Consider the following 27,290-nt stretch of genomic DNA (forward strand, 5'->3'; position numbering starts at 1 on the left):
ACAACTTAGTCAGTAATCAATCATCAGGTTTTAAAACCATCTTCTAATGAATTACTCTAACTACATTTCACAAGCAGTAAAATACCAGTTGGTAGGGCTTTGCAATGCCTCAAAGAATGAACGGAGCATGTGTCTTCAGCTTTTTAAAGCAGCCACCTTTTTTCCTAAGATTATTCAGTTGCCCTTTGCAGCTGCTATGCAATCTCAGATAAGAAGACAGAATATTAAGACATGACTGCTTTAGATAGCTGTAGACAGGTATTATGTTTTCAGTTTCACGTCCTCCAAAGAAGCATATTGGAATCAAATTCAAAGCAAGACTTCCTTCCCTATCCTAACAGGTACACGTCATATCATCCTCTTCAGACTCACTTGACATATTGCAAGATGCAGGGGATCATGTCAGCCAGCTGGTCCAAAGAAGGATACTGATACCTAGAATGGGAGGAGAGAATAGGGGCTGTATTAGACAGCTTGATCCCCTTCGCACTCAACGCTGCGGGTGGGGCAGGAACGGGGGCTGCAAGGCTCACCCCAGAGGGAAGGCCGGGGCCCCCTCCTCCATGCCAGGTGCGTCCACATGTATCACCACGAAGTTCTTTATGATCTCTTGCATGTCCTCATAGTGGAAGAGAGTGTCGAAGCACGAATGATCTGGGGTGGGGGTGGGGATGAGGAGACAGAAGAAGGGGGTGTCAGGCTGCAGAAGGGCAAGTGGTCATGCCATCAGACGGGCAAGGTCTAATAAAACAGGGACAACCCTACTGGGAAGTAGCCATAGTTTCCTGGGTGCCAATCAATGTGTTTTGTGATATTTTGCTTCGCAAGGCAACCCTTTGCATGTTTATTGAGAAATATATCCTCCTGTATTCAGCAACATTGAGGAAATATGTAAAGGGCTCCAGTATTTGCCACAAACACATCTCACAAGAAAGAAAAACATTCGGAAGATTAGGTAAATATGAATTAGGCACCTTCCATGCCTCCATGTAAGAAAAACCTGAAGGAGGGAAGCCCTAAAGGGAAAATTCAACCAAATGGGTGGAGGGAGAAATGCAGAACAGCCTGTAAATCATACTGAAAATAGAAAAATATTTTAAAAATAGTGTATTAAGAGTTTGAATTTGGAATCTTAACTTTAAAGGGTAAATACATTTTTAAATTGCAAAAAATAAGTATTTTTGTGATGAAGCAACATTTTCTAAACTTGAAGTCTTCTAGAAATGGTGCAATTGAATTTTAAGAGAGATCCCAACACATGGTATTGTACTGAAGAAAATTGGTATGGAATTGGTGCTTTCTTTTTTACTTAGAATTGCACTTTTGCTTAGGACAACAAAAATTAATTCTTTTCTGCCACTTAGTGACTATCTGGTCTTTTGCAACTCAGATCCAGTATTCCTAATTTTGAGTGGAAACTATGAAAGGCCCCCAAACCCTCAATAAATCAGCAAACACATTTTGTGATGATTTAAACTCTTTGATTGTGGAAGGAAGGCTATAAATAATATAAAAATGTACATGTAATTCTCGCAACAAACTATGAGAGACAACATTATTGTTTCCAAAGAGAGAACTCCACGTTTGACTCCACATTAAACTTGCCCTGATGATAACTGTTCCAAACAAACCTGTGCTGGGAAGTTGAACATTTCCTAACCCATAAGCAGAAATAGCCAGACGGAATAAAAATATTATGTACGGTAGAGAAAGAACAGCTCGTTTCCTTCCTTTGTCTCCTGTTTACCTCTTTTATTAAGTGGCTAATTTCTTCTAGCAGTTGGAAGAAGGAGGATGGAAAATTAGCTGCTAAGATAGGGAGTGATAACTAAGGGGAAAATTCAACCGGCAGAATTTCATTCTTTTTCCTTAATATCTTCATATTTTACTGCATGCTATTGGATGAATTTTTGAAGTGTGCAGTAAAGAAAATAGCTTTGGAGAGGCATGCAGGAGGCAGACTCAGGATTATCTGCCTAATATCTTCATTCAAAGATCATCAAGCAGTCAGAGTTGGAGATCTGGAGTGTTACCGTTATTCATAGTGGCAGAGGTAGGTTTCTCCGAGTGAGAATAGAGACAGAAGGCAGAAGAAAATAGAACATTATCCATAGATAAGAGGAAAGCACAATAATCTCACTTAAGACTACAGAGCCAGCCTTCCTTCCTTCCCTCCCTCCCTCCCTGTATGTTTGCAGCCTAGGTTTCATAGTTTAATCTGGCAGGTCAAATTGCAACTTGCCACCAAGGGCCTCTAAATCCCAGTTCTTTAACAATAGCACTGACAAAAAAAATTGTTCCAATTCCCCAATTTGTAATAATTCAGATATACATTTGTGTTTGTATATATAGGTCATGTCAATATGTGGTTATAAATGGCAAAAGAATTTGTTTTCCATTTCCATTCCTTTCTCTCAGCTATCACTTGGAATTGTGATTTAGTTGAGCTTTTAATAAAACACAAAGTCAGCACTGCATGTATACACATACATAAGTTTCTGACCTTGCCAAATGAGAAATTCTTGGGATTTTTCCAGAACAATAAGATCTTTTTAAGGCTGCATGAGTTTTACTGAAGTTCTATATACTTCTTGGTGAATTATGTTAACCGTGAAACTTCTGGTTTCCCATCACCCTCAGCCCTCAATCAAATGGATATTCTGGTCTTACGATTTTGTCCCACATCATGATAGGTGAGGATAGCTGGACGTTTGGGCTTGGGTGTTCCATGGATGGTGATGGTCACAACCCCATAAGGTGTCTCCACTGTGTGTTTCTGTAGAAGAAGAAGAAAGACTAAGATGAACAAATGAAAGATTGCAAAGACCTAGGCCTGTGTGAGTAATTGCAATGAGGATAACCCTGAATTCATAGAAAGAGAAGTTAAATTGTGAGGGTTGGTGAGACCTTCAGGCAACATCTTCAAGTATTTGGGAAAACTCTGTATGTTCACAAGCACACACTCTGCAATGTGGTATCAAACAAATTAGGATTCTCCAAATTCTATGTAAATGAAGCTTGTATGCATTTATACACACAAACAAAAATTTGTTCCTATGGAGCTCAGCATCACCAACAGCTTTTCCATATAAAAAGCCCAAACAACATGCTGGGGCAAAAAGTCCTTTGCAGCCAAAAGACAACACAGAACTGGCAGAAGTTCAAACATTACTCAGGGTCATGTCAGTTATGTATGTGAGGCTAGGTAAATATAGTGCCTGCATTAAAATAAACCATTACTGTACACAAATGTAAAAAATAAATTCCTGACTTTTGCAGATTAATTAGCTTATTTTGCAAAATGTATTTTGCTTATCCATATAACACCTGCCTCTTTCCACTTGTTCAGTCTAGTTAAATTGCTAGGGGAAAAAAGCAAAATAACTCATCATGGAATATTTCTGTATCTTTAATTAAAAGTTTAATTTTTAAAACATCTTGTGTTGAAGGGAAAGTCTCATAGCACAGATACAGGTAGTCCTCAACTTACAACAGTTTATTTAGTGACTGTTCAAAGTTACAATGGCACTGAAAAAAGTGACTTAGGACTGTTTTTAACACTTATAACCATTACAGCATCCCCATGGTCACCTGATCAAAATTCACATGCTTGGCAACTGACTCATATTAATGACAATTGCAGTGTCCTGGAGTCATGCGGTTAGCTTTTATGACATTCTGACACGCAAAGTCAAAGGGGAAATCAGATTTACTTAACAACCATATTGCTAACTTAACAACTGCAATGATTCACTTAATAACTGGGGCAAAGAAGGCTGTAAAATGGGGCAAAACAACTGTCTCAACTTAGGAACAGAAATTTTGGGCTCAATTGTAGTTGTAAGTTGAGAACAGCCTGTAAAAGACAGCATTTTTTCCATTCTATGAGCTACATCGTCCTGTTACCTACCAGGCAGCTGAAAAACTGGTATTTTTCTTCCTGCTTCCTTCTCACCATCTATATATCCATTTAAGGGATGGAACCTTGGTTCCAAAAGCCCTTACTTTATTATTGTATCCTCACTGAAAACAACTACATCAATACTGTAGCTGTATATATCTCTATTTTGACATTTTAAAAAAGCAATTCTCAACCTCAACAACTTTAGGATGGAGGGATTTCCACCTTTAGGATATTATTGTTAAAAAAATCATACTTGTTATTAAGTTTTATGGTTCCTGATAGTTCGTTTTCTGCTTATTCCTACTTGGAGTTCAGCTCAACATCCTTATGCCAGTTTTCACTCTTCAATATAAATATTAAATTTGTAATATATAAATATAATCTGTAACTGTAAAGCCTATCTTGAATACACTCTGCACTGAAGAACTTGGCAGGTTAGAAAGTGTGACTTTCAGAGCAAGTCTTGCTTGGTACTTGTCTACCGTAATGTTAATGTTGTCTCTTCTACCACATTTCAGAACAAGTGCTCAATTCATCTTGGAGAAAAGACTATTTCCACCTTGTAGTTTTCATAATGCCTGGAGAAGGACTTGGGTCAATAATGAAAAACAATCAAGTTCTGTTTTGTTTTGCCTTAACTTCATTGTTTATTCTCCCAGCCCTTCCTGCTAAGATTTTTCTCTGATGGCACACAAGCGAGCTCAATGTGTTCAAAAGCAACTAGAGAAACAGGGAAGGGCTGTGACATTTGGCACCCAGAGACATTTCTTTCCAGAACCAAAATAACACAATGCAAGAAAAGGAGGGAAAGTGGGAAATGAAGAAAGCAGTTCAGAAGACAGGTAGCCAGTTTAGATGTAATCATGAGGAAGGGGATCACAAAATGAAAAAAAAAAAAAAGGAGTGGGAACTCATGGATTCAGATGAATAACCTTGGGGAAGCTCCCAAATGAAACACAATGTGAACAAGTAGTCCTGTATTTACAATAGTTCGATTAGTTACAAAGACACTGAAAATTGCTACTTATGACTGTTTTTCACAGTTCACCTTTGCAGCACCCCCGTGATCAAATTCAGATGCTTTGCAACCAGTTCATATTTATGTCCATTGCTCTGACCCAAGGTCATGTGATCACCTTTTGCGACCTTCTGACAAGCAAAGTCAATGGGGAAGCCAGATTCACTTAACAACAGGGCTACTAACTTATCAACTGCAGTGATTCACTTAGCACCTGTGGAAAGAAAGGTCGTAAAATGGGGCAAAATTCACCTTACAAATGTCTCACTTAACAATAGAAATGTTGGGTCCAATTGTGGTCAAAAGTCAAGGACTACCTGTAATGTGTATTATGGCTGGCTAACTAACTAGCTTTTTCCTTCCTCTTTTTTAGTAGGATCTTATGTAGTGGATAAAGTGTTGGATTGACTGAAGAAATATAAATTGAAATTCTCTGTTGACTCAGCTCACTCCAACCTATTCAAAGAAAAGAGATAAATTGGCAGGAGGCATGAATTCCCAGAAAATAATGGTTATTATTATAAGTATTGAATACCTGAGCATAGTTCCATCAAGCCAAATAGATCCCTACTTATGCATTGTGGGTTGTGAGGTTTGTTGTATCTTAATTATTGCATACATAAGCAATCTTTATCCATTTTTTGGATGGATTTGTGTTGGAGGAGAACAACCACATATCTTAATTATAATTATTCCATTATTAATTCCAAATAATTGAATATCCAAGAGAAGAACATTTGTATATTTGGCCCAACCCAGTATATTTGGCCATTTTCTAATAAGATGTATAAGCATGTTCTGAACCTTCTAAAATGGTCTACAGTTCCTACTTGATATGGTAATAAACAGCAATTTTATTTAATTTGGCTACATAGACAACTTTCTCGTGTTGGCACTTAACGGTGCCCCGGAGCACAGTTTGTTCAACATAAGAGAAGATCAAAGTGTGGAGTCTGTATGCTTATATCTATAACACAACCCACAAAGGCACATAACAATATTCATTACAAGCAGACTACCCCCACACCATGCTGGGACTTTTAAAAATATGTCAATAGTGTTCCTTTTGATGGGTCAGTTGTTCCTTTAGCTTGAACAAAAATGGTCAAGAGATAAAAGATGGAATCCACAATGTGTAGCAATGAGAAAAGTTGCAGTTCTAACACTCTGTCTACAAGAGGCCCCTTCCCACTTGATGGCCTGTGAAAATGTGCATCTCTTCAAGCAGTTTTGTCTTAGGGTTAGCAGTCATTTAAGTAACAGGTGAAAACCGCTCCATGTTGACATGAGTAATTACAAAGTTATTTCTTCTGCCTTTCTTTGGATGCCTTACATCAGCTACTGTTAGAGGCCTGAAGTGTAATCTAATCTTGGATTGTTTTATAGCCTCTCCTGCATCCTGCTTTATCCTTGTAGTTTTTATTACTTTTGTAGCAATTCTAGAGGAGTAGCCTCAGAGCTGATGACAGTTTGGCAGATCCCTTGGCAGCCTTTCTGCCTGGGTTCATCAGGTCCAAAGAAGCCACTTCCCCACAAATAGAAAAGCCAGATAGATAGGCAAAATTGGTGAGGCTAGTAAAGGCCCTATGTCTCCATAGCAGAAGATGGTCTTTTGCAATTCTAACAGTCTCTCCTTCATTCACCTTCCTTTGCTAAAACAAGCATCAGAAGAGGCAAAAGAATGCATCCAGTTTTGCTAGCAAGCACTGCTGAGGTTGCCTAAATTATTTGATTCTACCCATAGGGATGCCCACAGAGCAAACCAAAAAAGGTCAAGATAGCCACAACTGTGTGGTTCTGACTTTTTTTATAGCCTACCTACCCCTCCCTCCTTCCTCTGAGGATGCCTCTGCCTATCCAAGGGGTAACCGAGTTTCCCAAGAGCTCTTTTCAAATGACAATCTTTGAAACATGGGGGGAGGGGGAGAGAATTAAAAGAGTGCCACAGCAGTAACCCTGTTTGGCTTGGCTTGTTCCTGTACTTCTCTTCAGAATGGAAGGCTGGTCCTAAGTAAATACCCAAAGCCAACACTGAGCTTCGTTGCCATCTTAGAGGGAGGCCATAACCGACTTCTTGCACAGTATCATCATAGTTAAAACGAAAGGGATGGGAGATAAATTCAAATTTTGTGCTGTATTTTCCCCTCCCCTCCCCATCCAAACAATAGTTTTCTCCACCCTCTTTAATTGTTTCCTCAGTCCCCCCCCCCCCCAATTCCCCACTAGCTGGTAATATTCTGAAGCTCCCAAATAGGCTTAGTTCTCGGTTCAGCTGTTTTGGATGGTTTGTAATATACATGCTTAGATTTGCTAATTATTTGCTTTGTCTCCAAACCAAAAATGAAATTGCTATCACTCTATTTTTTTTTGTTTTTTTGCTAGCTCTCAGCAGCAAAAAAATTATTGTCTGAGGGAATGATAAATAAAACTAAATGTGCAGCTGACTGAACAGGACTTGAACAGCTGGTAAGCTTGGGGGCCAAGTCTCCTGGATTCACCCACAAGTTCAGGGGATGGAATGCAAATGTAAAAGGGCCAAGCAGTTCAAAGCAATAAGCATTTGCTTGTAAAGCTGCTGCTGCCAAGGGTCTAAAGCTCACTCTTCTGGTTTGGAGCATGGGCTCGGCTCACCTAACAGGAGGTTAGATGATGTAATAAAACTTTTGCAACAAGAAAGAGAAATCAAAAATTGGTATCTAAAGTACTGTGTTTCCCCAAAAATAAGACAGGGTCTTACCATATTTTTTAGAGTATAAAACTCACCAGAGTATAAGATGCACCAAGATTTTGAAGAGGCAAATTAAAAAAAGTTTTTGCACTCTGCAGACCTCCCCAAAATGGCCCATTTTTTACATAGCCTTTAGGAGGCTTATAGAGTGCTCCTGGGGGCTGGGGGGGGGGGAAATTGAGCAAAAAACCAGTCTATTTTTCACTCATTTCTGCCCTCCTCGGTCCCCAGGAGCACTCTAAAAGCCTCCTAAAGGCTATGCACAGCCATTTTGGTGAAGGGGGCGGGGTTTGGGAGGCAAAAAATGCTGTATTCAGTGTATAAGACGCACCCAGATTTTCAGCCTCTTTTCTGAGGGAAAAGGGTGCGTCTTATACTCTGAAAAATGCGGTATTTTCTTTTGACTCCCGAAATAAGCACTTGGCCTTATTTTCGTGTGTGTGTGTGTATGTGTGTGTGTGTGTGTGTGTCTTATTATTTTTGAGGTGCAGGAGGCAGTGAGCGTGGTCACCTCATGGCTGCTGCTGTGTTGCAATATTTTTGGGAACGGCTTAGTTTCAGGGGATGGCTTATTTTAGCACATGCACTCAAAAGCCCGATTGAACTCATTATCCGTGGAGGTCTTATTTTCGGGGAAACAGGGTAGGTTTTCTCGTCTTCTTTTTAAAAAAAATATCTGCTGTGTCATATAACCATACTGTAACCCTGTATATAAATATTCCTATTGTAAACATGGGGCAAGAGAGCCCACATGATAACTTTAGTCTGGTCAAGTGGGTTCATGACTAAGCAATTATCTTTTTAGGTGCATGACAGGCAGGCATTTCAACAGGTGCATGATGTTGCAACAGGATTGCCAATGGATTGATAAACAGTCTGCTCCTATGCTTTTCAAAGCTGCTTAATATTTAGGGATAAAGGCAGGGCTGGGTTTCGACCGGATCGCACCGGTCCCTGCGATCCGGTTGGTCGCCGAACCCGGAAGTAAGTAACTTCCGGGAACGGCGAAGCCCCCCCCCCCCCCCCGCACACCCGCGCCCGCTCCTTACCCGGTTTTTTTGAATTTTGCGCTTCCACGCATGCACAGAACGCCTGCGCGATCCTCCAGGAGCAGCTGGAGCATCGCGCAGACGCTAGTATGCATGCGCGTGCGTGCGCGAGGACGCGCGCGCCGCGTGCGTGCGCGAGGACGCGCGCGCCGCGTGCGTGCGCGAGGACGCCACCGGCCTCGTTCCAACCGATCCGGTTGGAACGGGGCGAGAAACCCACCCCTGGATAAAGGGAAGTGATTAACATAGTCTCGTGCTGGTGCCCACAGCTTAAGTTGCTGCCACCACACAAAAGCAAGGATGTTTGGAACATTTGGCCACCCCAATGATGAGGAAGGCTGCTAGGGTTGAAATTCGTGGTACTACGTAAGATCATACCACAAAACAAGGAAGTTAACTTCATATTCTCTGGCGAATAAATAGATGGCCAGTAATTGAAATGCTTTAATTAGAACAAAGCACAGAGATTTTGTGACTTAATATCATTAGTTTTAAAAAGTGAGTTACAGCTGACCTCATGCTTCAGGCTTTCAGACATGCCCATAGTCATGTGATCAAATTTAGACACTTGGCCTAAATCCATGCTGTAAACAGCATGGATTTACAATGGGTTACAGTGTCCCAGGATCATGTGATCAACCTATGCGACCTTCCCAGCTGGCTTCCAATAAGCAAAGTCAGTGGGGGAAGTCAAATTTAGTTAATGGTTTATAAATACAGTAATTTGCTTAATCACGGCATAAAGGACATAAAATTGAGCATGATGCACTTAAAAACCACCGTGCTTACCGTAATTCGAGGATTACCTTATGCTATGTGGCAACAGCAAATAAAAAACAGGCTGCTTAAAGCTAAGATTTCTGTGAAGAGTTGTTACTTCAGTTTTGTTTGTCTGGCAAGGCTCTTGTATAATGCAAAAATGGGTCAATTTGGGGGAAAGGGAAATCTTATGGTATGGCAACTACATGGACTAAAGGAGGACTTTGAATCTCTTGGATGGAAAGCCTCATTTGAAACCATAGAGAACTGTTATCAGTCTGTGGATAGCTTAGAAAAGTGTGGTAAGCCATGTTTTGCAAAACAAGCCACTAATAGCTAGATTCACACTTCACACTAAACCATAAATCATAGCTTATAAACCTCAATGGCTGGGTTTACATGACAATCTATGCCAAAACTAATAAGCAACATTATGCCAAGTGTGATATTTGAACCAGCCAAGACCGAGAGATTTGGGTTTAAATAGCATAAATGGTAGGAAATATGATAAAACTTTGTAAAAACAGTCCCTGCAATAGTTAACCTCATGTTCGCTGCTTATCCATTTACTTTCATATGCCTCAATTACAAAGCAGGATAATTGTTTGACACCTAGGTCTTTAATTCTGTTACAGTTTAGAGACAGAGATTAGAGTTTTCTATTTATTTATTATTCATATAAAAGATTTACGCTCTGGGCTCATCTTGGGTTGATGGCAACTAATCTGTGAACTCCGTATCTCCCAGTCTATGATGCATGATAGCTTGCAGTGGATAATTTCCCTTCAGTTACCATTTTTGGTCTGGTTAAAAACCAAGCAATCACCAACGCAGACCTCCCAAATGGTTTGCCCATCTTTGGAACAGATAATATTGATTTGACGGAGCGTAAAGCCATTTTCTTAGCACAAAGACAAAGCTACGCGGAAAACCTTGTTGTTGGCTCTTTTGCAAAAGTGTCTTGCCAGAAAAAAAAGTGACTGCTCTAAAAATGTTCCTGATTTGTAATCTCTGTTCCAGGAATATCTCCTGCTGAACAAAGAAGTCACTGCTTTTGTTGAGTTTACCCAGACGGGTTGCACTTCTCTCTTCCAGTACAAATAAGGAGGAAAACCCCCGGTTACATCTTCCTCACTTTCTCTCTCCTTGTGGAGAATCAGTCATTACAATTTATCTATCTGACAACAATTTTCTCCTTCTTTGCAAATATCAGGCAAGAGAAAGATAGACTTTTGCAATTCCTCCTTCAAGAAAGCAGGTGATAGTTGTAATACTGGGTCTACCTCTATCCATTTTGTTCAATTGAGGGAGAAGATTAGAAAGAATGGACACAGACTGACTCTTTGACTTCTTCTGAAGTTAGAAACTCCTGCAAGCCAAAGGGAGGAGGGGAAGGCACTTCTGAGTAAAATGGAAAGGATGGCATGGTAGTATTACCTGGCCATATTCCTGTAGAAGTTTGGCTGTTACCAGTTCAGCATCCTAGAACACAGAAAAGGGGGGAGGGGAAGAGACAGACAGGGGGCAAGGAGGTAACAAGTAAGAGGAAGAAGAATCAGTTATGGGGGGGGGGAGGAAGAAGCAGAACGTGCAGGCTTTTTGTCATTCGTTGGCATCCTTAAAAAAAAAACCAGCATGGATTGCAAGCAGCAAATAAGTTCATTAGAAAGCAGTTGCACTGTAGAGCTGCAGCATATGGATACAAGAATTTGTGTGTTCCAGTTTATGTTTTTTAACAACTTGCTCAATTGAGGCCAAATGCTTGTCATTGGCAAAGAGGAAAACCTGCTTGTTTTCATTCTTTGTGAAGCTTGTATGACTACAGACCAGCTGCACATAAAAATACAATGCATTCTATCTTTAAGCTGTTGTCTTTGTAGCACCTTGCCTGGTGTAAAGTTTTGGCGAATTCAAAAGCTTGCATAGTTTTTGATGCCCTGCTTGTATGGATTTTGGACTTTTATTTTTTCTCTCCTGAACCAACACAGCTGTCTTTGTTTTTTTTTCTGGGCAAGCTGTATGTCTGCACTAACTGTTCTCCTAACTCCATGTCCCATGACATATTGGGAACATCTGCTATTATTAATTATGGTGATGCCCTGCATTCAAGAACCACTGCTGGGAGTGAGTGGTGCTAATTCTTATGTTAAATATTTCTCCTAATAGCTAAATTGCTTTACTTAGAATTAGTAGGATGTCTAGGTATATGTGGTGTTTCCCCCCAGAAATGGGGCTACTCCTGTACCTTTAGTAGTTGTATAGGTGCCATGGAACTAAAAAAAAAAAGGCTTGAAACTGAACTAAGAAATAAAAAGTTGGTGATTCCAAACAGGTTTCCTTTGTAACAGCACGTATAAGCAATTATTATATATGGCTATTGTTTATAACAATACTGTGATAATTTTAAACCTCATCCAATATTATATAGCATCACATTCATGATTTTACAATGTGTGACAAACCTTTCATGTCTGATACTATTCAAATGCACCATAAAACATCTAGTGCCCTCACATTGAGATGCCTAAATAGAATTAATCATATCCCCTCTCTTAAAAATGCCATTCCCATGTAACTATTTTTGGACAATAGCATTGTTTGTGAAAAATATTCAGCATCTTTGCCATACAGTCACTGGTTGTTAGGGAATGCGATACCAGATTATAATTTCCTGATTGGCTTGCTAGAGTATGACATCAGAGATGGAGTCTTTGGAAAGCTCAACCTTTCTAAAGAGGATGTCTTTTCCCCTGACATTTTGTAATAATAAAAATAGCATTCACGGAAAAGGAGAAAAGATGTAGCAAAGAAAGCCTGCTAACAACATTCAAACATCAGGCTCGGATGACTCTCTCCAATCCATATTTTCTGCAATTAAACAGCCAACATATGTTGAAGCCTATAGGCAGATAACTAATTTATATAGGCTGGCTGAATTGATTTTACCTGGAATTCTTTGTGTGTGATTATTAGTTTAGTTTTCATATATTACTTATTCCCAATAAACCTCTTTTCATTTAAAAAGGGAAATTCTTGCTAAAACCTCCCCCATGGTTATACCCTATGTTTCAGAATTGGCGCAATGTGTTTTTTTTTAAGTTTTGCAATGCTGACTTTGGTCAGGAAGATCAAAGTACCCCCTTTTTCTATTTTTGCAGACTGACATGAATGACTTAAAACTTCCCAGTGAGACAAATTAGGGCAGGTCAGGAGGTTCAGCCTGATTGGTGACAACTAACTGTAATTATATCTTTTAATAGGGAATCTTTTGAAGAAGGGGTCTGCCAAAGAAGTTTAAATTACCACTCCTAGTTTGTGCAACTCCCAAAGATTTCAATAGGCTGATCATGTTTCACTTACTGATCTTCCCCAACAACATTACAACAATGTGAAAATTTTCCACTGCTGAAAACATAGAGAGAAGGGCAAGCATTCACTTCCATTTATTTCTTGTGCTTATGTTATTTCATGCTGAGAGCTCAAAGAATGGTGTATAACACACGGGGTTCTGGATTTTCACCTTCCTCAACATTTACTATTTTCAGCAAAGTTTTATTGTATGCTTCAAAACCCTTGTTCATCTTGCAATCAACCCCCTTCTGTAGATATATCTCTTATCTAAAATCAATTTAAAGCACCTAGCAAGGATGGAGGTTTATGCCACTATTTAAGGATCAAGTCTATTCAGTGTCCTTTACCAATAATTATACTAGTATTTGATAATGGAGAATGAAGGATGCAGGTTTATTCAGATATGAAAGGAGATGAAGTTCCTGCATTTTTCTTAGTTGAGTCGAAACATTAAGAAAATTTTGGTATGTCAAAAATTTGCCGAAATAGCCTCTCTTACGGAACATGCAGGATCTTTTCCTCCTTTCATTGGTCCTCCTCAATAAGAGGTCTAATTCTTTGCCAGCCCCATTGTTGTATGTAGTATTTGCTGTTCGCCACTGGAAGAACACAGGGCAATTAGATGTCCTTTTTGTCCTTATTATTGTCTTTGGCTGAATGCTTTAATACCAAAAAGGAAGTTCCAGGGAAAGTTAAAAGTAGGCCTTGAGGAAGTAGGACCTTGACAGATTGATTACACTTATTCCTGGCAGTGCCCTTAGCAACTGCTTGGAAAAACAACTGCCACTCCCCCCACCCCTCCATTGGCTTTGTACTAGTTTCTTTAATAATCATGATGTGCAGGTCACTGTATATGCATCTAAGCCAGTGTTTCTCAGCTTTGGTAACCTGAAGATGTGTGGACTTCAAGTCCCCAGCATGCTGGCTGGGGAATTCTGGGGATTGAAATCCATACATCTTCAAGCTGCCAAATTTGAGAAGCACTGATCTGGGCTGCGGAAAGCTTTATCTGCCGAATTCTGTACATCCAAATAGCTGTTAAAGGCACATAAATAGGTCAAGCTGATTCTCCTCTCTCCTAATCAACTAACAACAGTACTTCCAAGTAGCTTTTAATATTTTAATGTTGCATCAAAATAATCTAGGAATATTAGTGTATCATGCTTGATAGGATTCTAGTGATTGTATAAAACCTATACTGTTAGCTTCACGATGTAAAATAAAAGTGTCTTTCTCCAGATGCATACTAAATCACATTGCCTTTCATTTTTCACCAACAGGCCTGCCTAGCAGGGACTATAGCAGTGGTGAAATTCATTTTTTTTTACTACCAGTTCTGTGGGCATGGCTTGGTAGGTGTGGCAGGGGACAGATACTGCAAAATCCCCATTCCCTCCCCATTCCTGGGGGAAGGATATTGGATATTGCAAAATCTCCACTCCCACCCCACTCTGGACCCAGCCAGAGGTGGTATTTTCTGGTTCTGTGAACTACTCAAAATTTCCATTATCAGTTCTCCAGAACTTGTCAAAACCTGCTGAATTTCACTGCTGGACTATAGTTGCTGAAGTACAGCAACTACAAGAAGATCTCAGGTTCTCTTGTCTCAACTAAGAATTATATTTAGATATACAATTATAATTTATTACCTACTGCTGCTGTGGAATTAGATACAGGTTTGATCATTCTCCAATAAGAACATAACAGCTGTTACATCTTCGCCTCTAAGACTTGCAAAGTAAGGATGACCAACAAGTTGTTCTTCAAACATTGCCAAATAGCCACACACAGTATGACCAGCGATAAGGAATAAGGAGAATTGCAAGCCAACAATATCCAAGAAAAGCACACGCTGTTTACCTTTCCTTTAAAGAGACAGGCATTTGACCATGCATGGATCCGGGCTTAGAAAGTTTCCAACTTGACAGAGAAGGACATTTTTTTAGCTAATAATAAAGGAACGATGGCATACACAGATACATTAGACTCTGGCGCCTTTAGAAAGGTTGAAGCTCAAAGTGATGGGGAAAACCTGGAAAACTACTGCCAGAGAGATAAATCTATAAGGTAGGTTTTGAAAAAAGGCAGTTATGAATGCAACTTCTCTGCAAAGATGGGATAGAAGTAGGACCGGTAAAGATGGAAATAAGCAGGCCTGGATACAATTTGGAAATATGCTGATGAGAAGGGGGGAAAAGCAGCAGCAGAAGGATGGAGAGAGACGGTTTCCTCCCCATTTTGTACTAACCTTGCCCGGATCAGGTGCTCCTGGTGCTCGCAGTAGTGGCTTTTCCTCAGTGATCTGCACTTCCTGGAGTTCTGTCATGGCACCTGGGACAAAAGACAAAGACAATCAGGGGATATGTTAATGGAGGAAATGTATATATTAATGAACCATTGATTGGGTGATGTCACTTTCACTCTCCCTCACTTGATAATGACAAATGATGGCTGCACATATGGTTGAGTCATTTGGGAACTAACCTAAGTAGATAAGATGTGGATATTCAAATACAACACTTTCCTATTTGGCCACACAATCTCTCATTCAGCTGCCAACTAGCAAGTGAATGCAAAGTCAGTCAGATATATCCACAGTTGGGAATAGAACTGGCACTGCTACCTAGCCAGGTAATGAAATATCCTCAGGAAGAACAAACATCAAGAACTCAACATGCATGTATGAACCACCAACTGCTTTGAACTTAAGCTAACAAGGATGGGGATGCTGCCAGCCATTAAATGTATTTTTCTATCACAAGCAACACTTAGCTACTTATAGACCTCATCTGGACTGTGGTAGACCTATAAAGATTATAAAGTGTTAACAGGGCATGTTAAAAACTAGCACTGAAACCAGTGGTGGGATCCTCCCGCTTTAACAACTGGTTCGGTGATGCACGATTTTGCACACGCGCACAGTTTGAAGAAGTCTTGTTTCTTTGGAGGAATAACACAGCTGATTCGCATGGCAATCTGCTCTACCATGCAAATCAGCTGAGAAGATAAAGGTAGGAAAATAGCGTGGGCGGGCGGATAGGCCCATCTGATTGTTGAGGTGAACCAGTTTTCTCCTAGCTGATCGTCAGAGCTACTGGTTCGTCCAAACCAGCAGTCTGAAACCATTAATCTTTGCTGCAAATGTGAGACATTGGGCACCCAAAAGAAGCCAAGTAATTGTGAAAACTGCCAAGTTTTACATCTTATTTTTTAAGCTTCATCTTGTAAGCCCTTTCCTGCATACATTTATACTCTCTTAAGATCAGCCTTCCCCAGCCTCCTGCCTTGGGACTACAACTTCCAAAATCCCAAGCCATCTTAGGAATTCTGGAGCTGTGGCCTGACAACATCTGAAAAGTGTCAGATTGAGAAAAGCTGTTTATGGCTGCTCTCCAAAACAAACTTGAATTCATTCTCAGTCTATCACCTCAAAAATAGAATCTTTTTTTATAACAGCCTTTTAATGGGCCAATTTTTTTTTAAAAAAAATAGACTGTTTTGGAGACAGACTGATATGCTTGGTGTTTTGTGACCCTGTGATGTGTGTGAGACACCTTGTCTTGATCTGAGTGGGGTTCTAACTCTGTGGAGTTGAGGTGGTTTTCTGTTACTCATTCGTGCAAAAACCTACCTTGCTTTTCTTCAGGTAGGGGAACTGAAGCTGAGAGGGGATAACACAACAGAGGCGAAGAAGTCAACCCTGATCTAGACCTAGATCTAGACCCCCTCATTATATAATCAGGCATGATTTCATATAAACAGCCACACCTTGGCAAGTGGCCAGCACCAGCCGAATGAGACAGGAATATAAACACTTGCGTTCTGTTGAGTTGAACTGCTGGTCCTCTACAGTCCATCTATTGATATTGACAATTGTCTATACATTTTCCCCTCATCTGTAGCAGGGGTAGGTTCCAGGTGCTGCTACTGCTGGTTTCTCAGAGACGTGCTGCGGGCACACTTGGTGCACACTACGCGTGCATGCACAGTACTAAAAATATTGCTTCTGCGCAGAAGCAAAAAACAAGATGATATCCGGTTTGGGGGAGTGGCAGGCCAAGTTACTACCTACTCAGCCGAACCGGTCCAAACCGGTAGGAACCCACCTCGGATTTGCAGATGGAAAATATCTTTGAAGGCCTTGCTGGAAATGCCACAAATTCAATCCACCGACTTACACACACAAAAAGAGCCAGTTGGGTGCAGTGGTTAAGGCTCCAGGCCAGAACCTGTGAAATCTTAAGGCATGAAAGCCCAGCTGGGCAACTCTGAGCCAATCACTCTCTCTCTCAGCTAAACTCAATTCACAGGGTTGTTGTTAAGGGAAAAAATAGGAGGAAGGACAACTATAAATATGCCTGATACATGGGTGAAATCAACTTACCTTCACTACCGGTTTGCAAATGTGAGCATGTGCACACACGACCTCTGCGCATGCGCAGGACCTTCTGCGCATGCACAGAGCATCAAAAATGGGCCCTGATGACATCTGGGTGGGTGGGCGAAGCCAGTTCACCTAAACTGGATAGAATCGGCTGAACTGCATCATTGGTCTGATGCCTTAAGTTATTAAAAATAATATAATTATTTAAAAAAGAAAAGTCTTTTTTTTTTAAAGGTACTTTACCAGTGAGCTATGGTCTTTAGTAGTTTACTGTGCTTCAAAGGTTGTGGTGACATGTTTTAGGACTGTTCCAATATTCCAGGAGGTTTCAAAATGCAATGCTCTGATTAGGCACTTATAGAAGTTTTCCAAAATCAGCCCCCTATACTCCTTGGTAGTTTTGAACAAAAATGTCCAATGCAATCCACAAATTGTTCATGAGTCACAGAATGACATGGCTCACTGTGCAAGAGGGATATCACCAGCAATGTTGATTGCTGGGATGGCAGCAGATAATCAAGATCCGTATAACAGCTGCTACATGAGTAATAAAGGTAGTTCTCAACTTATGATTAGTTATTTATTGACCATTCAAAGTTACGATTCTCCTTCCTGGGACTACTTACGACTTGGTTCTGAAGTTCTGATGGCCAGTTTCCCACCACATTCACATGAATGCATTTCAGGTACTTGCAACTGGCTCATATTTATAGCTATTTATAGTATCCCATGATTATGTGACTATTTTATGTGATTATTTTATCAATAGCAATAGCACTTAGACCTATATACCGTTTCACAGTGCTTTACAGCCCTCTCTAACCGGTTTACAGAGTTAGCATATTATGCCCCAATAATCTGGACCCTCATTTTACCAACCTCGGAAGGATGGAAGACTGAGTCAACCTTACCAAAAAGTGGCATTTACTTCCATTTTTTGGCAAAATCAGCCGTTAGTGAACCATTTGTTTGATTAATGAGCAATACACAAAAAATAAAATAAAATTGAGTTAGTCGTGTGGATAATCCAATTTATGACTGCCATGACTTATAACCATGGTGGGCAGGATCAATTATGGATATACATAGAAGGCCAGCTGTATAGTAATGACAAAATAATTCAGAGAGGGGCCTCAATGGACTTCATTTTTTTCTTTTAAATAACAATTCTGCAGCATATTCCAAACACCACTGGAATTAGTCATTTAGCAATGCGTGAAACCTATTATTTATATGGTCCATTTTAATATGATCCTAGCAAAAAAATTCAGTCCAATAAAGCTGCAAAATTGTGTTCAGATTTCTTCAGAGGTCTCCCCTAGGGCTTAGGATTCCCTATTTATTCTTTCCCTAAAAGAATACATTCAGTTCCTAAACATTTACATTTCTAGAAGAAAAGTTTTCCCCATGCAGATTTCATATTTAAAAATGTTTATATTAATGTGATTAAGGGCACTCATTGTGAAATTAGAAATTCAGACTGAAATGTAAATGTAAGCAGGTTTATTTGATATAAGACACTGTTCATTTTCTGAGTGGCTAAGTTAAAATAGCCTTGTCCAACTTACTACCTTCTAAATGCATGGCTTTTCATGAAATAATTCCTAACGAAAATACTAGTCGGGACTGTAGTGTACACTTGATAGCAATTCAACCAAAAATGCTTTTCTGCTTAAATTACTTTTTACTAATAACCATTAGTAAAGCAACTAACTTCAGAGATTATGTATTATGATGATACAATTTTGTCACCTGCATTTTGTTTCCTGCTAATGTTTTACTGGGTTCCAATATTAACCAATGTAGCTACTATATTTGCTAGGGTAGAAGATCTGGAGCCCTCCAGATGTTTGGGATCACCATTCCTACAATCATACTGTAGTCTACTCTGCAAGTCCCTATTAATAGTTCAAGTTCAAAACTTGTGAAGGTACTAGATTGCTTGTCCCTGCAATTAGGAAATCTCTTGCTACACTTATCCAAGGACATCATGATTGTGTCCTATTTTATGCAAGTAATTACAATATGCTTTGATCCCAAACAATGAATATGCATAAAACTGCTTATCAAACAAGATGACCACTTACTTCCCAACTCATATTGTTTACTCAATAGAACCCAGGGCTGTCAAATTTGCATGCCCACACCCGGTTTAGTGAAGGGAGGAAAAGTTGTGATCTGTCATGTGTTGGGACTGTGACGATGCGAGTTTGACACCCCTGGTCTAATCAGTGGCCTGAGTCCCCTGGGGTGCTGCAATGCCATCACAAGGGATCTGCAAAGGTTTGAAGAAATGTTATGATTTAAATCAGGGATGAAATTCAACAGGTTCTGGAGAACCAGTAGCGGAAATTTTGAGTAGTTCAGAGAACTGGCAAATCCCACCTCTGACTGGCCCCAGAGGGGGGTGGGTGGGAATGGAGATTTTACAATATCTTTCCCCCAGGAGTGGGGTGGGAATGGAGATTTTGCAGTATCCTTCCCTTGCCATGCCCACCAAGCCATGTCCACAGAACCAGGAAAAAAAAATTGAATTTCACCATTAATTTAAATCCTGAGTTAAGTCTTTGGGGGGAGGGTGTCAGTGGCCACAAAAGTTATATAAAGAGGGGCCGTGGTGAAGAAAAGATTGGGACCCACTAGTCTAAAGGAGTATTTCTCAACCTCAACAGCTTTAAGATGTGTGGACTTCAACTCCCATACAGGCTGGGCAATTCTGGGAGTTGAAGTCTACACATCTTTAAGTTGGTAAGTTTCAGAAGCACTAGTCTAAACTCGAAATGTGAAGGCTTCCTCAGGAAGGAAAAAAAAAACATTTTGGACTTTTATTATCATGTGTGTAGAGAACTGCAATCTTAGCTTTCAACAAAGGGACATAGGTGAAGTTGTACGGCATTTTCAGGTACAACCATGCATTTTGGAATATGCTCCAACATGTACATTGAATATCCTGCCAATTTGCAGGACAAATCTAGGATAAGTTAAGTGTGTAGAATCAGGGGGCACATATTTACATATTACACAATGCTGTATCACCATTTTAAGCTCCTCCCTCTATTATCCCTGGAAGACAGAATAAAACTATTGATTTGAGCAGTCATGGTAATATGGTAATGTATTATGTATATATTATGGTAATGTCTCAATTAGTCATGGTTCACATGTAGACATTACACAAAATATTAAACTAAAACCAATCAATAGGTTGCTCTAATTGACCCACTCCCTGATTAGGTTAGTAACAATAGCAATAGCCCTTAAATTTATATATAACTTCATAGTGCTTTACAGCCCACTCTAAGAGATTTGCAAAGTCAGCATATTGCCCCCAATAATCTGGATCCCCATCTTACTGACCTCTGAAGGATGAAGGGCTGAGTCAACCTTGAGCCATTCAGAATCCAACTGTGAATCAGCCTGCAATATTGCATTCTAACTCCTGCGCCACCACGGCTCTTTTGTGCTAGCAAAAATTAAGCAATAATCGCTTAGTACATTGTGCTAAGCCATTATCTGCTTAACCATGGCTTATATTATGATAGATGCTTTCTTATTGTTTGGTGAGCAATAAACCATAATGGCTGGCGTTCAGACAATATACAAAACTAAAATCAAACAAACCACATACATGATGTGGAACCTAGTCTATCTACTTTAACTGTGTTATAGCCATCTGGTTATTTGGATCTATTCAGAAAACATATGCATTTCAAAATGGGAAGTTTAAATTAAATCAGTTTTTATTTTTATTTTTCAATATTTAATTTACCTTGGTTAAAGCTATCGATCTTGTTCACTTGGCAGTTTGGGCAAATTACCTTTGCTTCAGAGTTGATTCATATACGCTCGTATATCACTAATGCAACATAATGAACAGAACATTTTCACCACAATAATGATTCCTAACTTACAGTCTAAGAATGACTGATGATATCTCAGCGTATTGCAGTAATCTTTGGTATGGACACTAATGTAATATAAACTATTACTGTACAATATTACATTGATATATATGTCCAAAATATCACCAATTTCAACAAATTTTAGTTTTCATAAACAAAATCTTGCAAGTTATAGATAAATCTCATAAGATTTAGCAAACATAAGCTTTTTGTCATATTTTGTATGTGTATGTGCCTAAGCCAGTGACTCCTGGCAACTTCCTGGACAAGTCCATGTAGTTTTCATGGCAAGATTTCAGAAGTAGTTTGCCATTTTCTGTTTTCTAGGGCTGAGATAGAGTGACTGGCCCAAGATCACACAGTTGGCATCATGCCTAAGGCAGGATTAGAACTAAACTGGTGTCCCAGTTTCTAGCCTATTTAATCATTACATCTTTGGCCATTTAATTGGTTTAAAAAAATAATTGTCGAGGTTCAAAGCCTTATTCCAGATTTCTCTGTGTGCAAATCCTTAATATACAGAAGTGTATCTGAACTAAACTTGTACCACCTGAACTAAACTATCCCACATAGTGCGAGAGTACCCCACTTAAAGATACAGCTAAATCAATGCAGAAGGTCCATCTGGATATGGGAACTGTTTTCATTCATCACATCTTGATCTCTGCACATCATCAATTGATGCTGAACCCCATTGTGGAACAGTCTTACCTATCTGCAGTAGTTTACAGTCTTCCTTTAAAATGTTTTTTTTAAAAAAACAGGAACTTGCACAAGACCAGAACACGGAGTTATTAACTGTGCTGTGCTAGAGGTGTGTCCATATGTTCTGCCAACCCAGACATATATCCTGATGAGTCTTCTCAGTTGAAAAAAAATGGAACTGTCATTCCTCTTGCCTCAAGGGAAAATTGGAGCAGGGAACTCTACACTCATAAATACATGTGCTCTTAGTATGTTAGTACACTGAATTATGGCTACAAAGATCTCAATCCCAGAAACGTCTCTTCCATGGACCTACCCATTCCTGGAGAAAGAGAAATGAGCCATGTAGCACTGTTTGTCCTCAAATGGATCACCATCTTCTCTCCTCCACCCCCAATGTCTACTTCCCGGTCCCTAGTACATAATTCAGAGACTTCTGTATATTAAGGCTTACATGCCCTATCATGCTACAAAAGATTTTGCATTGGCATTTTTCTTGCAAAGCAAAAAGAGGAAGGGGGGAGCAGAGGAAGGCAAATGCATGACTAAGTATTCCCCCCTTCACTCTTAGCAACTAGGCTGTTTTCCCTCTGCCTGGCTGCAAGCCCACCCTCTCTTCCATCTCTTAGTGTTGCTCCATCCTTGACCCTGGGGTAGGCTCCCCAGGGCCCAGTAAGAACATGCAATATTCCATTCTTTCTTCTACTGTCTCTCTATCTCTTTCCCCTCCTCCCTCAGGTACTATGTCTGCTTCCCACGCTGGGCTCCATCCAAGGATCTCCCTCCTGAGCCATAAATAGCTGTTTCGATCACCATGACTCGGGCAGCCATCCAGTTCCCCAGGAGCTTCTTGCCACTGAGGGGCCCTTAATGGGGCCTGCAAAGAGCAAGCATCCAAAAAGTCATGACTCCATGATGTAGCAACTCTACACTTAGTAGATACTCCCAGCCCTGTACAAAGAAGCCTAGGCTATTGCCAGGCATCAGGATTCCCTTATTCCTTGTTAAGAAAGCAGAGAGGAAAGTATGGACTAGGGGAGTGGGAGATCCATAATTCCAAATAGAAAAGTAGCCCTGTTTCTAACATAATAGACTAGGTTTTCCTGACATTAAGGATTCTGACATTAAAGATTCTTGGCTTCTTTGTCTCATTCTTTCCAAATATGCTTTCCAAAATTACTGTCTTTTTTCCCCTTCTTCTTCTCATCTAGTTTGGCAGGATTCAGGGTTTTTTTGGCCACCAGCTCAACTCAGAGACCAACAGGTGTAGTTTGTGCAGCTTAGAATTGCTTTGCTAGACGTTACCCACCTGTTGAACAATTAAATGCAAAACAATAAGGTTTCCATATGCTAAGCCAAAGGAGCCTGAGCAGCACCTTCAGTGTGCATTGTTTACATGGTAAGCAATGCATACTGTATCTACTTCCTCCAAATCATAGAAAGATGAGATGATTACATTTGATCCTGGACTGAATAGTTGATCTGCTATGGGCGAGAAATCTTTGAAGCCTTCCAGGTGCTGCTTTCAAAGATGCAGCCTAAGATGAGGGATACTGGGAACTCTGATTCAGCATTGAGATCTTCAAAAGTTCCCTTTCTTACCTAAAGGACCTCCTATCCCTCGTTAATATTAGAAGCACCATTTGACTTCATCTTTCTAGCCCACATCTACAAAGGTAGGTATTAGCATCCACTTAGGAATTAAAAATTTCAAATGTATGATTCACCCAAGCTGTAGCAAGCTACATATGCTTACTGACCACTCCCAATTTTCTTGGTCCCTAATCTAGATTTTAAGGGACGCAGTGACTCAGTGGCTAAGATGCTGAGCTTGTCGATTAGAAAGGTCGGCAATTTGGCGTTTTGAACCCCTAGTACCGTATAACAGAGTGAGCTCCCATTACTTGTCCCAGCTTCTGCCAACCAAGCAGTTCGAAAGCATGTAAAAATGCAAGCAGAAAAATAGGAACCACCTTTGATGGGAAGGTAACAGCATTCCATGCCCCTTCAGCGTTTAGTCATGCCGGCCATATGACCACGGAGACGTCTTCAGACAGCGTTGGCTCTTCGGCTTTGAAACGGAGATGAGTACTGCCCCCTAGAGTTGGGTACAACTAGCACATATGTGCAAGGGGAACTTTTACCTTTACCTTTAATCTAGATTTGGTGACACTCAGATCTTAACAAAATATGCTCCAATTTAAAAGCAAAATAGAAACAATTGAAACTATGTGATAAGTGGGGCACCTGGAAGCACATATGGACTAAATCAGTTGCTGCTACAATCTTTCATCTTGGCTTATTCCCACAAACTTTTTCTTTGGACAGTAAGGCATCGACTCCTTACACCACATCTTCAGGGGCCTGAAGGTCAAATTACAGCCTTCTGAAACATGGCTAGAGGCAAACACCCTTGTTTGAGAAGCATTTCCTTTATTTTCAGCACAAGACCAGGAAATGCTTGTGGGCCAATGGGGCAACCTGTGCCAGAAGGTTTCCAGGTGCCTACAGGTTCCAGCACAAGGAATGGTTCCCTGCCAAGTCCCCTTGGCACCTCCATGTGAAGCCTCTGGCTGCAAAAACAAGCAGCACAACACACTCCAGTCTGGCTCCAGGGAATATGAACATTGTCTCACCTCCCCACCATGCCTTACTTTCAACTAGGAATAAAAATCTTTGAACTTCATTCATAGATTCCCCATAGCATATTTAACCTCAGTAGCACCCAGTGTCCTCACAAGCTTCCTTTCTGTAAACCCCACAAGTGGAAGGAACCCAGTTTTACTTCTTGGTGTTCTCTGGACAACTAATCAGTTCCTGCTTAATGCGCTTTTATAGCCCTCTCCCAAGAAATGCAGGGAGCCCCAAATTCACCTGCTTTAAATCAACCCATCTCTCAGAAACCTAGCATTAGACTCTGCTGTTTGTGTTCATAGCTCTTTAACGCACTGGGATGGATAGGAGGGGAGACGACACACCCCAAAGTGCTAAGGGACTAGCTCCCTTGTTGCAGCTCCATGAATTCTATTAACCACCAACCCATTTACGGGGCTGATCCTGCTCCCAACCAAACCACTCTAAAGCCAATTCCTTTGGAAACCACCTGTCATCCCTCCCACACCTCTGGATTCCTGAACCTGTGAAACTCTTGTCTTCAGCACAGGCTTCTAGCCATTAGCACTTAGAACTCTTTTGACAGCTTGGGTTCAGCATCCAGCAGTGTTTAGTTTACGCACTCACCTGTATTTAACCTCTTCTTCTGTGCCCTTCTTCCTCAGAGACCCAGACAAGCCAGCTCACACATTTCCCCCCTCCCCTTTACTGCAATCCGATTAATCCTCCCATCTTTTTTTCTCCCTCTCTCCCGGGAGGTAAAGATCTCACCCTCCCCGCTCTCACCTGATACCCTCAAGAAGAAAAGGTTCTCCTCTCCCAAACCAGCGGGCAATTTGGCCCTTCAAAGTCTGGGTGGGGGCGCGAAAGGCTGCCTCCCATCCGGACTGTTGTTTCCTTCTCCTCCGCCCCCCACCCGACCCATTTGACATTTGAGTTTGCCGATTAGGTCAATTGAACAGCGAATTAAAGAACCCAAGCAGGGTATTAATCCGAAGCAGCTCCGGCTCGGGTGGGAAAGAGAAAGCCGCCCCTCCCCCCCAATCAAGAGAACGACGGGGGGGGGGAATGCTAGCATTAATAACATTGGCATCGAGGCCGCCTCCTACAGCACAAGGCTGTTTTGACTTGGGGAAAGGCGGTGGAGGACTTTTTGTTTGTTTGTTTGTTTGTTTATTTGCAGCCTGCCTGCTTTGGGAATGAAAGCTACCCAATTTGGGGTGGGTGTGGGGGGTTGGAGCCGAAAGGTGGGGAGGTGGTTCTGTAATATAGAGCACGCTCTCATCTTACGGCTTCACGCACACCTTGCAACAGATTTCCCTTGCCTGGTTTTTTTCAGGGTGCTCGATCTGGGGAGAAACGGGCATACGAGGAAAAGAGGGGAGGGGGAAGAGGAAAAAGAACAATAACATTTTCAGTTTAGCAGCCCCACCCCCCCACATTGTCTGCCACCCCCTTGTTTCGGGATACCCTCTGTCCGTGCGTCGCTTCGTCTGCCTTGGGTCTGCAGCAGCTTTCCTACCCGCGCTCCGCCACTCGGTCTCTCCTTCCACCTTCACTTGCCTTTGACTCTCTGACTGCAAACACCACCTCCCCCCACCCCAGGGAGACCCCTCCCCCCGGATCCTCTCCCCTCCCCCTTCCAGCTCCGCCTCTGCCAATCCGGGCTGCCAACAAGGAAAGGAAAGGGGGCGTGAGGGGAGGAGATCGCGGAGGAGAAGGAAAGGTGGGGGGGAACGGGCAACCATCTTTCTCCAGATCCTGGTAACAACGGGGAGCCCTACAAAGGCGACCTCCCCCCCCCCTCTCCTCCATCTCATCCTTCATTCAGCCTCTCCCTCCCCTAGCTAAATTCGGACTGACTCCATTGCGGACTGCTAATATTTTTAGACGTGTCTGTTTTTGTAGCTGCAAAAGCGAAATGTGGCAAAAGGTGGCAAGTAGTGGTGAACCTGCGCCGCCTGGAGGTCGAAGGTCCCTCCCCATTTATAAGGCGTTGTGTGTGGGGGGGGGGGAAGCGAGCAACATAAAACCGGTAATAATCCGGAGTAATATTAATAACAACAGCATACACACACGCACAGCTGTTTCTGCTTTCCTTTAGCATAATCCCTGACGTACTAGGGGCTTCATTTTTTCCCCCTACTGTAGCCTTCAGTCCAACCACAAAAGCGCCTCGCTTGGTGCGGTAGGATAGGCGGAGTCCTATCATACAGCGGGTGTAGTCGCCTTCCGCACAAATTAACGATTAGAAAGCAAACAATGTTTTTTCTCCTTTTTAAAAAAAATGGGAAACCCTGGATTATTATTTCCACTCTCCAGCATGCCACCAGTTCATTTCTGTTGACTGGGGAAACCGAAGGGACTTTTTTTCCTGTAATTTCTCTCACACCTCCTTTTCGTTATCATTCACTGGCCATATCATGGCAAATATCAGAAGTGGTTTGCCATTTCCTGCTTCCTAGGATTGGGAGAGAGTAGGTTGGATCACTGAAGTGAGACTAGAATTTAGTTTACCTCGCACTGTTCCATTAAAATTAAATTAAACACCAGAGTCCCATCACAAATATATATTTTAATGTATTGAGCAATTCATTATAAAGGGTTGCAAGTACAGGTAGTCCTCATCACAATGTAGCCCAAAATTTCTGTTGCTAAGTCAAGTTATAACATGGTGATTAAATGAATCTGGCTTCCCCATTGACTTTGCTTGTCAGAAGGCCACAAAAAGTGATCACATGACCCCAGGACACTGCAACCATCATAAATATGAGTCAGTTGCCAAGTGTCTGAATGTTTATCAAGTGACCATGGAGATAGCAATAGCACTTAGAAGTAGCACTTAGACTTATATACCCCTTCACAATGCTTTACACC

At 41.1% G+C, this 27,290-nt stretch overlaps 1 protein-coding gene across 3 annotated transcripts in view; it reads right to left on the reverse strand.

Moving 5' to 3' along the window:
- Positions 1-26,004, reverse strand: part of NDRG2 (NDRG family member 2) — a 43,476-nt gene extending 17,472 nt beyond the window's left edge. The window contains exons 1-5 of one of the 3 annotated variants that reach the window (XM_032235284.1): positions 25,936-26,004; positions 15,058-15,140; positions 2,671-2,776; positions 534-654; positions 373-435 (exon numbers count right to left, since the gene is read on the reverse strand). In XM_032235284.1, coding sequence (XP_032091175.1) covers positions 373-435; positions 534-654; positions 2,671-2,776; positions 15,058-15,135 — 368 coding nt within the window. In that variant the 5' untranslated portion in view covers positions 15,136-15,140; positions 25,936-26,004. Of the gene's footprint in view, positions 1-372; positions 436-533; positions 655-2,670; positions 2,777-15,057; positions 15,141-20,550; positions 20,574-25,883 lie in introns of those variants that run through there. The other 2 variants (XM_032235283.1, XM_032235285.1) reach the window with 2 other exon arrangements.
- Positions 26,005-27,290: the final 1,286 nt, after the last annotated feature.

The sequence above is a fragment of the Thamnophis elegans genome, chromosome Z (assembly GCF_009769535.1).
Source record: "Thamnophis elegans isolate rThaEle1 chromosome Z, rThaEle1.pri, whole genome shotgun sequence".
NCBI lineage: Eukaryota > Metazoa > Chordata > Lepidosauria > Squamata > Colubridae > Thamnophis > Thamnophis elegans.